The sequence below is a fragment of the Nomia melanderi genome, chromosome 2 (genome assembly GCF_051020985.1).
Source record: "Nomia melanderi isolate GNS246 chromosome 2, iyNomMela1, whole genome shotgun sequence".
Classification (NCBI taxonomy): domain Eukaryota; kingdom Metazoa; phylum Arthropoda; class Insecta; order Hymenoptera; family Halictidae; genus Nomia; species Nomia melanderi.
Window position 1 is genome coordinate 8,089,509 of NC_135000.1, and position 13,889 is coordinate 8,103,397.

The 13,889-nt window shown below is 40.7% G+C and overlaps 1 protein-coding gene across 2 annotated transcripts in view; it reads left to right on the forward strand.

Moving 5' to 3' along the window:
• The first annotated feature begins 239 nt into the window (after positions 1–239).
• The window catches only part of LOC116425554 (uncharacterized), a 30,384-nt gene continuing 16,734 nt past the window's right edge, over positions 240–13,889 (forward strand). The window contains exons 1-3 of one of the 2 annotated variants that reach the window (XM_031973464.2): positions 240–693; positions 9,034–9,798; positions 13,681–13,814. In XM_031973464.2, coding sequence (XP_031829324.1) covers positions 9,694–9,798; positions 13,681–13,814 — 239 coding nt within the window. In that variant the 5' untranslated portion in view covers positions 240–693; positions 9,034–9,693. The remainder of the gene's footprint in view (positions 694–9,033; positions 9,799–13,680; positions 13,815–13,889) is intronic. The other variant, XM_031973454.2, reaches the window with a different exon arrangement.

The window sequence follows — 13,889 nt, forward strand, 5'->3', positions numbered from 1 at the left end:
TCAAGCACACTTAAAAAGTACATCACAAAGCAAGACGTTAAACAATTCCTATCCTCAAATGTTCCCACTCCCTAAATCCTCAGTTCCACAACCCTCAAAACAACCACCCACCCTCCCCAACCGCATCCTCAGCAGGCCAACTGGTTCGTATTTCGCGCGGTCCACAGTTCCAGCGATCATTCCGTCCACAATGCTTCGCTCGCTGTTAACTAGGCTGCGCTCGCGCTGCAAACCGCTCGCTTCGCTCGCAGCACACTTCTGTGCACCAGTGTACCCGCTGTACGGGTTCGGGTTGCGTTGTTTTCGGCGGTGTTCTGTACCGATGCGAGGTGGTTTCGACCCAATTCCGAGAGCCTGCTGCGAGTTCCCCTGCGCGAGTGAAAAGTGGAAAATAATCTGACCGGGTAGCCGTCGGCTGGCGGAACGAACAGGGCTAGCGGACCGACTCGACTGGCAGACACGAGGCGTGTTGGTGCGCGTTCCTCGCGGTGAAACATGGTCTCTTCGTGTCCGATCGTCTTCCATAGCTGCGAGCCTCTGTTCCACGGATATATTTCTTGCCCCGACGAATCCTGAGGATCTACCCGGTGTCTCGAAGTATTCACTCGTGTACGTTCGTACAAGTTTACCCGTGGCTACTCGCCGTGAAAGTGTGCGGTCCGAACGTAACGCTGCTCGAGCGTGCATATGTGTGTACGTAGCCTTCCACTGTCAATAATTTTCAGCATTAGGGGATCCACTCGGTGATCATTGACTCCGGTGCACCGTGTTTGCTGGGCGCACGGTGCAATCGAGTTATCCGAGGCGAACTGGGAATCGGATATCGCGGTGGCTGCTGGGTATCGTTCGTAGTACCTCTCTCGGCGAGATCTTTAATCTCAGTGCCCTATATTTCGCTATTTTCGAGCGTGCTGCAGCTTGAGAGAGAGAGAGAGAGAGAAAGAGAGACACGGCTTTCGGTCAATTGCTGTTTTATAGAAATCGTTGTTTATTCGCTTCGATGAACAGCGGTTTTTTTTAGTTATTTATGTGTGGGGTTCTGTTGGGAGTTTTATTGTTCTTAATCTTTGGCACTACAGGTTGTTTTGTAATCTGTCAGTAACTGTAAATAATTTTTATGGTATCTCTAGTGAAAATGGGAAATGCTATAACGTTTTTTAGATCTTTTATTTTCGTTAGTGCAAAATTTGGATGCGTGGGGAATTTAATAATTTTGGGGTAGTTTCTTTAACCCATAGCACTCCAGATGGTTTTGTAATCTGTCAGGCACTGTAAATAATTTTTATAGTATTCCTAGCGAGAATAAGAAATATAACAATTTTATTTTCCTTAGTGAAAAATTTGGGTGTGTGGGGAATTTAAGAATTTTGGGGTAGTTTCTTTAACCCATAGCACTCCAGATGGTTTTGTAATCTATCAGGCACTGTAAATAATTTTTATAGTATTCCTAGCGAAAATAAGAAGTATAATATTTTTTAGATCTTCTATTTTCCTTAGTGCAAAATTTGGATGTGTGGAAAATTTAATAATTATAGGGTAGTTTCTTTAAGATTCATTAAAATATCTAATATTATTCCGGGTGCAATATTGGAGCCTACAGAGTTCAAAGGGTTAAGATTCATTAAAATATTTAATATTATAACTGCTGCAATATTGGAGCCTACAAAGTTCAAAGGGTTAAGATTCATTAAAATATTTAATATTATAACAGGTGCAATATTGGAGCCTACAGAGTTCAAAGGGTTAATACTAGATTTACGGATGTTTATTGTAAAGCTTATTTTATTGTTACCATAAAAATTGGTGTTCGTCCGTTTAGACGTAGGCAATTAAATATTTAAACATTTATTATTAAGAACTATAATCACGTAATTGAATCAATTAAAATTGACTCAAACGTTTAGCAAATAATGTTTATAAAATTGAATAGTCAAACTGGCTGGTTCCTCAAATCTAGTGTTAAGCTTTGGGAATTAAGGAAGACATTTGTCGACTCACCCTCTGCTTGCACCCCTACCAGTGGAGTCTCTGAAATGGAGCGTTAGTCGTGTAACAATTGATGATCAATGCGAGTGTGAGCGCAAACGATGATTGCTGTGATTTGTTATTAACGGGAATGGTGATAGAATCAGTTTAGGTAGATTATATTTTGCAAATAAATAATAAGTGTTAACATTACTACCGGGTGGATCAAAATCTCCCATTTCTCATTTCTTTTTGTAATTATTAACCAGATAAATATTTTCATAGAAAATCATTAAAGAAATTATTTAGCAATATGCTAATTGAATTAAAAATCAATTGCAACAATAGATGCACTTTTGGAGTTTCCATAGAGAAATTTGAAAAAGTCAGTTCAACTGATTTAATTAGTTTTAGTAGTTACTAATTCAAAATTCACTAATTTAAGTAGTTTTAGTGTTACCAATTGTAGCAATTGTTTTTCCAACTGCGTGCAAGCTGATCATTTCAAATAGTCGATTTAAATGGCGCAGACTGATTTGTAATTGAAATACACAGGAATTGCATAATATGCAGGTGTATGCAGCACTCGCACGCATAGATACGATCACGAACAGTGCACACCCCAGTTGTAATGTTAATTAACCTGTAGCTCTCGCTCAAGTTCAAAAAGTTATTCCAAGGATGCACAAACTGGATTGCAGATTTTATGCAGTTGCAACAAACTCGATGCACTGGAATCGAAGCTTCGATGCAGCAAAGATCTCGTGTTCTCGTGTGTATTATCCAGTTTTGTCGTAGATTTGTTCGCAGACAGATATTTTCCAAATATTATTAATAAATAAACGTCATTTTATTTCTTCCACGGTACGAACTACACGAATATTGAATAGAACAATCAAATCGAATAGTAAATCGGTCGAAACGATCTGTTTGAATGATAAATAAATAAATCGTCATTTCAAGGAATCATTCGTTATGCCATTTGAACCTGTTAACACTGTAATTCATTGAAAAATTCCCACGCGAAGTGTATCGCTGAAATCCAAACGAAAATAACGAATATCTCAACGAGAAACTGGATCAAAACGGGGAAACGATTAATTCGACGAGGCAATTGATAGAATTCAATTTAATCGTTCAATAATTGATTGACTTCAACGATCGACACTAGGATATGTAGTAGCATTAATTTAAACAATCAATACTGGCAATACTCTGGTTTTGGAGTACAATTTTCACGATTTCTACGGACGAACAGTTTTTTAGCAGCGATAGAATGAAGCGTAGGATAAATGTCTATAAATCTAGCGTCAATAATACATTCAGAAACATAGGCAAAGCTCTTTAAAAATGATACTAAAAGATAGAAGGGAAAAATCGTTCACCCTGATTGTTTATTAAAAACAATGCACCCAATCCTTAGAACAAACTATAGACTAAACACCCGTAAATCTAGCGTGAATCAATAATAAATTCAGAAACATAGGCAAAACTCTTTAAAAAAGGCACTAAAAGATAAAAGGGAAAAATCGTTCACCCTGATTATTTATTAAAAACGATGAATTCGATCCTTAGAATAAAATATAGGCTAAACATTCGTAAATCTAGCGTGAATCAATAATAAATTCAGAAACATAGGCAAAGCTCTTTAAAAAAGGCACTAAAAGATAAAAGGGAAAAATCGTTCACTCTGATCGTTCGTTAAAAACGAGGAATCCGATCCTTAATAAAATATACAATAAACTAACCAACAAAATTGTATCCACTGAATTGATTTACAATTTAGTTCGCGCATCGCCAATTCAATTTCTGCAACGACCTCTCACAGAAACGTCTGTCACCATTTTACTAATTGCAAAACGAAGAAACCAGGAGTGGGCCATTTCGACGCGTCCGGTAGTTCGAATGGTAAAATCGGTCGGAACGGAGGACAAAGTTTCGAAGGGAACGGTTTTCACGGCGCCGGAGACCGGCCGCTGCCGGCCGAATGGCTCGGCCGAACGCTTACAGACGTAGAAAGACACCAGCGTGAGAAGTACCGTTTGTCAAAACGGTCGCGAGCGAGCGCGACGATAATTTGCAACGTAAACGTCCGGCGTACAGTTAGAGTTTCAGGTCAGTCGCGAGGTTTTTCGTCGGCGACGCACGGAACGCCGAATTGCTCCGCGCCGAGGACCATCGACGTCGGCCATTGTGTCGGCACGCGGAAAACGAGAGCGCGAACGCGTTTCTCGCTGGCACGCAAACTTAACGCTAGAACTTAACTGGTTGTTGACGCTCGCCACACGACGGGGGAGTTATCGAACCGGGAATTCGAGAAATCATTTCGCGTGTAGTTAGAGTCGAGCCTGTTGCTTTTATTTATAATGGAACGATCATTTAGTTCTTATTTAATCCTTTGATTTTAATGTTTTCTAATGAGATAAAGATATTTTGTGATACTGAGTCGAAGAAATCACGTATATTGGAGAACAATGCTGTTTTATTTCAGTATTTCTCAAGTTGATGCATTATAAGGGGTGTAATATTAATAAGATTCTCTAGAGTATACGAAAGCTTTTGTAGATTCTGCTAAATCACACATCGAATGTCTAAATAATGTAGAATAAGGAAATTAGGTGCTGGTTTCTTACTGTTTGAGTGGTTGAATCATTTGTTTGCTACTTAATGTTACAAACGTGAGTGTTAGATCTCGGCAAAGTGTCGACATTTGTCCGCAAAGGGTTAAATATCAAACATTACAGTTTTATTTATGAAATCAAGTGCAAATGCAAATCACCTCTCGAGTGCAAAGGGTTAACAATAAATTTACGGACGTTGCAATGCGTATTCGCGTAATTGCACGATCAAAATCGACTCAAACTATTACTAAATAATGTTTAAAAAGTTCAGTATCCGTCAAATTGACGGGTTCCGTTAATCTAGTGTTAAGTAGGGGAATCGGTACAATTGAGTTGCTCGGAAATCAATGTGATATAATACGTTAAGTGAAAATCTTGCCCATTTTTCTGTACAGTTATCCTTTTCAGCAGAGAAAAGTAGCAACAGTTACTATTTCGCGTTGCAATCTTTGCATTACACTATTATCGACTTTGTTACGTTATTAAACATTTTGTCAATTTTAAGGGAATGAATGATATTCTTTTTAGTTCAAGGATTTGTTCGTATTTTCTTGAACTCTTTATAGCTTCCGAATGTGTATAATAATTATGTATCGAGAAACATTGATTTTCTAAATTTCTGTACTCTGGACTTAAAACCATCGATTCTAAGGGACTCTTAAAATTGATCTTGCAATTCTGTACACGTAAAAGAGCAATGAATTGTCTTGTTTAAGATACTTAACTTTTCCCACGCAAGATACAGAATATTGAGCGTCACAGGTACAGTCAGCGGCGCAAGTATTTCAGCAGTAGAGTCAGCAGTAAATTAACCTTGGAAAAATGCATTGCTATCGAAACAGATTGCATTAATAATACACGTGCAACAAAATTTGAATACTTTGTTGATACGTAAATCTAGTCGCTAGGCTGTGAAAATTACTACACAGATTTCACTAGAAAACTGGATTTTCAATATTAACTACACAGACTTCACTAGAAAACTAGATTTTCAATATTAACTACACAGACTTCGCTAGAAAACTAGATTTTCAATACTAGCTACACAGACATCACTGGAAAACTAGATTTTCAATACTAGCTACTCAGACTTCACTAGAAAACTAGATTTTCAATATTAGAGGTTGAAAAACCCGAAGCCACCGTGCAACAAAATTTGAGAAACATTTAGAGATTATGGAGCAATACTTTGTTCATACGTAAAGTTAGTCGCAACGCTGTGAAAGTTACTACACAGACTTCACTAGAAAACTAGATTTTCAATACTAGCTACACAGACTTCACTAGAAAACTAGATTTTCAATATTAGAGGTTGAAAACCCCGAAGCCACCGTTGAAAGATCCCGAGGCGGACGAAAAATGGCACGAAAGTCGATCGTTTCGTCTGGTCCCGCTAGGAACGCGTGAAATCCGCAGTCTAGCAGCGGCATTGTTCCAAGGAAAAATGAAACGCTGGAAAAAAAAGGTGCGGGGACAGGGTTTGCCGGGAAAGAAGGCGCCTGAATGGCGGCGGAAGTCGGGAAATGGAAACGCGGGGATATATCCTTTCTGATTCCGCGCGCTGGGGACAGAATCATCCCCGCCATTGCTCCAGCCGAGCGAAATTGACGGAAAATCGAACGCGTCCGATGAACCGGCGGAAACCGATCCTCCACGCTGCTAACAGACTCTATTAATACAGCGGCGTCCCCTCAGAAAACGTATTCTTCGCTTCCAGATAATTGCTTCGCGAAAATTCGATGGAGAATCCTCTGCTCGGCGAACGCGTTTCGGTTCGCGAATTTAACGACTCTTCGGATCGCTAAATTTGGAATCGGAAGATTCAGTGATTACGATACTTTATCTTTAATTTGGTATCGAAACTGGTTTTCTTTTAGATCGGTTTCAACTCGACTCTGCTTTTACGGAATTGTAAGGGAACGATTGAGGCTTGTGGGTTATTAAAGATTCATTGAGTTATCGATGAGATTGCAGATCAGTGTACCGAAGAAATGAAAATGTAATGAAGAAAGTTTCTATTGCGATGATTTCAAGATTAGCTTTTCAATCGTAGCACTAATGGAACGTCGAGATTCTCCCGATGAAAACGAGTCCAAACACGACGTGGATCGGTCTAGTTTTATCATTCGATGGAAACGAGCCTTTAATTTCGTTGATTACGTACAATCGGTGAAACTTGTCTGATTCCTATCCTGTTTGGACTCGTTTTAATTCTCAGGAATTCACTGGTACTACGTTCGAGGTGAACTTATTATCATTACAATTGAAATCTTCTCCGTTGCGTGTTTATCTTTGACGTATCCGGCGTTGTTTCGAATGAATGATCGAGCAAAGATTCCTCCCGGTTTCTCTGATCGGTCAAATTCCACCGATGAGACCCGGAATCGTGCAATTTAACACGTTCAGTGGCAATTTCTGTAATACAATACTGTTAAGATATAAAAATATTTGTAGAACATAAAGGAACAATATCAAAATATTCAGAAATTCCATTGCTAGAAATTTGAATATAACCTAATATTCTATTAAAAAAATCAACACAATTCAGAAATTCCATTGCCAGAAATTTGAATATAACTTAATATTTTATTAAACAAATCAATACAGTTCACAAGCAAAATACATCCGGAATTTCCGTGGCATGTGTTAATTTCCGGAATGTGTTAAGCGAGCAGCACTGTACAGAGTAGTAACGAGTACAGGACTACGCGACACGAGTTCATCCTACCAACACAAGTCTATTTCTCCTATTCCGCGGACAATTGCTCCTAACTTTGCTCCGCTTCAGACCGCGGTCGAATTAACACTGATTTTCGCTCGTGAGAAGGCCCACCGAGCAACCCTGATGACTACCACCCTGTCCCCAAACATTGAAAAGGATAGGTCGAAGAGTGAGCGAGTGTTTCCCGGAAAAACCCAAGAAACCTCGTCAACGGTGAGGTGTCCCGCTACCTCTGACCCGAATGAAAATCTACCTGCTTTATGGCAGGGTCACTTTCAACACTAAAACTACCAAGCCCCTCAACTGACCTTTCCGAATTTCTTCATAAAACTTCTGTGTATTTATTCAGATTTCAATTGGTTTATATTCCAGTGTAGATATTACTACATCAGCTTCTTAACTCGTTAAGCGCCATGTCAGTCACTGGTGACTGACGCTTCCGAATGACTAGAAAACAATCGTAACATACAAGACAGCCGATGTCGAATGAAGATGTTTAATAACCTAACAAAGTTGATAATAGTGCACTGCAAGGATTGTAACGTCAAATAATTAATAATTGTTCCTGCTTTTCTTTGCTACAACAGAAAAACTCTATGGGAAAATGCTTAAGATTTTCGTGCCGCTTAACGTGTTAAACGATTTCTCTGAGAAGCATCTGTACCTTCTGAATAATTGTATAGAAAGAAATTAGGAATGGTAGATCTAGTGTTAGTCCCTTGCCTTACGATCTATCTCGACCCAAATGCTTCTGCTCGCGTTACCTGGTTTTGTAGCAATTTTACAGCTATTGAAAAGGAAATTGTAGTATCACGAGTTCAGTGAAATTTACTTATGAAAATAAGAAGATTATATTACGATACGGCTGATTCGTAGAAATATACAAAGTCTCTAAAATTTCTATTCAAGGGACCAATGGGGATAGAATTAAAATGGTCGTTTTCTGGATAAAATTAACTTAACACGCTCGCTACCAGCGTCATGTTTTACATAATGAGAATGAAATGAATTCTATAGATATGCTTAACCCTTTGTCTGCCACATAAACACTCATCAAAACTACCATGTACTCGAAACAGTTTTTTTCACTAACCAGAAACTGAGAAATTAAAATTGTTCTTAATAATTGCTCCACTATCTTTCTTATATTTCATGTATCTAACAAAATTCGGTTTGTTCGGTACGTCATCAGAAGAATCAATGTCCAAGTTTCTGTAAAAAGAATGTCACCCGCATTCGAGTGACGTGGCAGTCAAGGTGTTAAAAGATTTTAACAAAAGACGATCTGGTAAATTGGGAAGGGAGAACAGTGGAAGCAATTGTTTCTCCAAAAATGGCATCGATATATATTCCTATACATCGGAATGATAATCATGCGTACGTGACAGCGGCCGGTAAAGTGTTAACCCTTAGCAGTCCATATGATTTTGTAATTTACCAACAACTCCAAGCCGTTCTTATAGTATCCCTGCACAAATGAAAAATGTTATGTAACATCTCTTAGATTTCTTTATTTTCATTCTTAATACAAAATTTGGATATATAGAAGATCCAGTAATCTTAGGGTAGTTCTAGATTTATTCATTAAAATATTTAACAGTATAAATGGTGTCACAGTGGCGCCTACAAAATGCAAAGGGTTAAAACTAGTAAAACCCTTAAGAAAAACCACCGTCGATCGTAAAGCGTGGAACTCCTTGACCATCGGCTGTTCGTCGATTGCAGGTGCGCCGTTCGGCCGCGAGACCGTGCCCGACAGAAGCTCGAACGCCCACGAAGACATCAAAGCGCCGCCGGCCGATCCCCTTCGTCGAACCGCGAGCGAGAGAGGCATGGCGAAAAAGTGAGTCGCCGCGCGCGCGAGAGGGGTGGCAGAGCGGCGAGAGCGCGGAAAATTCGTCACTCGAAACACGAGGGTAGGCAGCAGCCTTTGCTGCCGGCAAGGGGTAAATGAGAGATTAAAGCGGAACGGATCGGGAAAGGCACAAAGGCGGTCGGTCTGCTTTGCCGGACAAAGGTGGCCGCGGATTCACAGCGGCGCATGGATAACGGAAGACACAGGGAAACTGTTTCGAACGGGGGGATGGCGGCGATCGCTCTGAAGCTCGAGTGAAGACAAAGGGGTAGTACGCGCGGGCGCGCGCGCGCGCGCCTAGAGTACGGCGAACGGAGGAGAAAGAAAAGAGACAGACATGGAAATGAAAGAGACAATGGGGACGTAGGAGGATGATAAGCGGAAGAGGAAGACGCGCGACCGAGAAACAGGAAAAGAACGCTGTCCGATCGGACCAGGATGGACAGCCAATAAGCGGATAGTGGGACCGGTGTTCACAGCAGCTAAAGGGAAGGCGGATCGTCTGGGGGTCCGATGTTCAGAGCCGTACGATGGCTGGGGCCCTGTCCGAGAATGCCCCGAGACCCGTCAGTGTCGTCACGGTAGGCGGCGCGATAGCCGACAGCGCCAGGAACAATCATCTCGCCGGACCGCAGGTGGGTATCCTCTTTTTCTGACCGCGACTTTTTCCCATAATTCCTGGATACTCGCCCCGCGAACGAAGTGGAGACGTTTTTCCGCTCGAAACGAACCGTTCGGAGTCCCGCGCTGTCGATAGGTGTCCCGTGTTGGGATCCGGGTGAATGACGCGAAGTCCGATTCGTTAATAATAATTATATTTCGGCGTTTCAACGTATTCTCCAGATATAACACATCGAACGACGCGGAAACAGACAATTTCGGACAGACCGCTGACCAACAGAGTTGAAAGAATAACTATCTATTATCCTAGAGATTCCAATTCTTATATACTAAGCTTTTCGCTAAGAAGGGGATGTCGGTGACCCTTGGTACCTGATGATTCGTTATAGATGACTAGTCCTGGATGAGACATTTGTGTATTTTATCTAGGATTTTGGACTGGTGAAAAACATGCTGAGTAAGATATTTTGGACGCGGCGGGTCTAGGACGCTTATCTATGGTGCGTCATTAGGTTGGTCATCCAACACCCGTTTTCATTATCTCGAGCGACTTCTTTTCTATTTCGTGGATTTTTCTGATGAAACCTGGCTGGTGTTCGACGTTTGCGAGACGTTGGAGAGTATGGAGTTGGATTGTGGATCGGTGCTCGCGTTTGGGTTGGTTTCGGGAGGTTTTTATGGAAGTGAGATGGCTGTCTTGGATTCTGATGGACAACCCTTTGCGGAGATTCTTTGAAATGTACCAAACAGATGAAGCTAAATTATATATCAATCGTATAATTGATAGAATAGAAGGAGACTGCGCAATAAATCATTTTTTGACTTAGTCTTCGAAATATGAAAATTTCATGTCATTTCAGAGAGATCGAATTTTCGTAGTTGGAGCACTGAGTGACAAATGATTTAGTTACTGAAACAGCAAGAGATTACGTAGTTTCCCTTTTTCTCATTATTTGAGCAATCGGTATGTAATTTAGCTTCATCTGCTGGATGTTCTGTATATTTCAAAGAATCTTCGTTCGTTAAGGGTTAGCCCTTTGCATTCGAGAGTTTTTCGCTGGAAATATTCCACGTTTTCTAACAAGATAGGACCGATATTTTGGAAACTTACTTAAAGAGAAATTATATATAAATCAAAGAATAAAGCTGTTTCATTTCAATATTCCACGTGTTGATGCATTATAGAAAGATTAATATTAAAATATCAAGCTTTACAATTTTATAACGAATCAAATGGTGACTGAGAGTCACCAGCCGAGTGCAAAGGGTTGATCATTTCGACTTGGAGCTTGGTCTACTCGAGTTTTAGCCTAGCTACCCTACAGTCTTCTACGGACGCTAGCTATAAATAGGGGATCAAGCTTGTAGCTACCAGGAACATTGGACAAGCTGATCGTCAATGACTTCAAATTCTTTGAATTTCAATTCAAACAAATTGACTAACACTAGAACTACCAGTCAAAACGATTGGTTTCGATTGTTTTGTTTCGGAATGATTGATATCTTGAAAGCATTGAATACCTGAAATGATCTCGAAAATAAATAGCTTCACTCGAATAATATAATGAATCTCCGAAGAAACCGAAAATAATTTGTTACAATTTTCATAGGGATTACATATCAATCGTTTTAAATCTGTAGTCCTAGTGCTAATATTTCTTTTTTTTAAATTCCCTTTGAAATCTTCACGATTGACACGATATTGTAGGACAATCGGTTAATTCCTTTATACCTGTACAACATATAATCCTTAACCCTTTGCACTCTTCATTTGATTCGCAAAATTATAAAGTCTTATATATAATATAAAACTCTGCATGATGTATCGATACATAGAATATAGAAATAAAATAACTTTCCTTAATTTATACATGCCCCCTCGTTAATTACTTTCAAAGAACATCGTCCGTATCTCATCGAATATTGAATATTTCTATTAAAAAACTTTCGAGTGCAAAAGGTATCACTAGCCATCCCTTAGTTCATAAAAAACAAACATTTGAGAAGAAAGGCTATTTCCTAAAGCAGCATCCCCACTGACGAGCCAGGTAACAAAGGTACCAAATACAAACTGAGCTATCGATAGAAAATCTCCGCGAATCTCAGGGACACCTAACTTTGGATTAACCAAAGTGCACTGTTGCACCATTGTGCACTATCTCTTGTTAGCATCGACAGCTCCTTGCTCCAGAAACTGCAGCTTCTCGTCGATGCTCTCCAGCAAGATAAGATTCCACCTCATCGATCCTCTAAAACTCCCATTCGTCCTCCGGTTCCTCAGCTCCTGGAGAGAGCCTCTCTCGGCCATCTTGGAAGACTCCAAACAGGAAACCGCGGGAACGGTCCCTCGCGACGGCCGACCTTCGCAAACCGGCAGCGAGCCACACACTGCGTTCTTCTCTGTCGGCTGCTCGCACCGTCCCGTACCGCTTCACCTATCCCCGCCCCTCTCCGCCGGGATTGATCGCGGTACTCCCGGTCTCGACCGGTCGAGACGCTCGTTTTGCTCGTGTGGGACCGGGGCACCGTCGTCCATGAGGATGCAGTGGAACGGAGGATCCGTTTATACGGACAAACTGCGCAACCTAACTGCTTAGACCGTTCCTGCGATGGAAGTCGGAGACCGAGTCTGGCTACTTTCGTCTAGGTTCCGTGAATTCGGGAATGATCGATCAAGATCGTCGCCTTCGTTTAACCCTTGAGGAATGTCGTCATTTTAGTGACTTCAAGCTTTCAGATTTCGAGTACGAAGTTAACAAACAATTGATTTCTTCAAATAACAAGAGATCAGTGTTTTCGAAGCTTCATCCTCGTCGACTTATTCGTTTAACCCTTTGAGGACGAATGTCGTCATTTTACTGACATCAAGCTTTCATATTTCGAGTACGAAGTTAACAGCAATTGATTTCTTCAAATAAGAGATCAGTGATTGGTTTTCTTCTCTGACATTTAAGACATTGATGTACAATTTAATTTCCCTGGCGAAATGATTTCAATACTTCAAGAAATCCTTGTCCCCAAAGGGTTAACCCCTTGCCTTACGATTTACTTTTCCGTTACGATCGATAGTACTTTGTCATTAATGATTTATTAGCCCTTTGCACTCCGAACGTTTTCAATACCTTAACAGTTCGTTTCTATGGAAAAACTTTCAACAACCTAAAATTTCGTTTGAAAAAGGAGAATTATAGGTATTCGTATACTCGCGTCTTTTAATTTCATTTGCCCATTCGCTCGAGTAGAAAGAAGAAGAATTCTATAGTTTGAAATGAATATAACACATGATATCGGTGATGCAAATTATGTCTCCATAGCAGAGCCAACGGAGTGCAAAGGATTAACACATCGTTGACCGGTCAATTATAGATAATCAAAATTATAGACACATTCTACATCAATCTTTGTTCCAAAGTGCAATAATTGATAACAAAGGAATAATACTTCATTTGAATTCAAAAGGATCGAGCAAACGTTCATACTAGTTCAATTCTGTTTGAAATCTGCACGCGTTTGACACGTTGTAAGGCAAGGGGTTAAAATCTGTGTGCCGTACTTTGAGTTTGACTCGCGATACAAATTTTGTACATAACCCCTTGCCCTGTGATTTTTTCTGAACACCGATCGATCTAACTACTTTGTTATTAATTTGTCGAAAATAAGAGAAGATTCCAGTCTTATTCTATCAACGCGTGCTCTAAGGTACGATCGCTGGTAACAGAGGAATAGTAATTTGCGTTCAAACAAATTGAATAATATTTATGCTTGTTCAATTTTGAATCTGACAGGATATCGTAGGGCAAGGGGTTAAGGGTTAGCATTGTTCATCCACGGAATTGGGATTCGTAGATAGAATCGTGGGCGATCGGCGAGTGACTGGTTTTCGCGGATCGTTTCAGGAACCACGGGAGAATGGCCGATCCTACACGTCGACGGAGGCGCAGACGGAGCTGGCGCTGCCGAGTGGTCCAGAGGCGTTGGAGGATTTGGACGGTGTCCTAGGCGCGCGTAGGAGGGAGAGGCGGTTGCGCAGGTAGCGATGGCTCATCGGGACTTCGAATATGTATTCATCTACACTTCGCGAAGGATCTCAGTCGATTCGAACAGA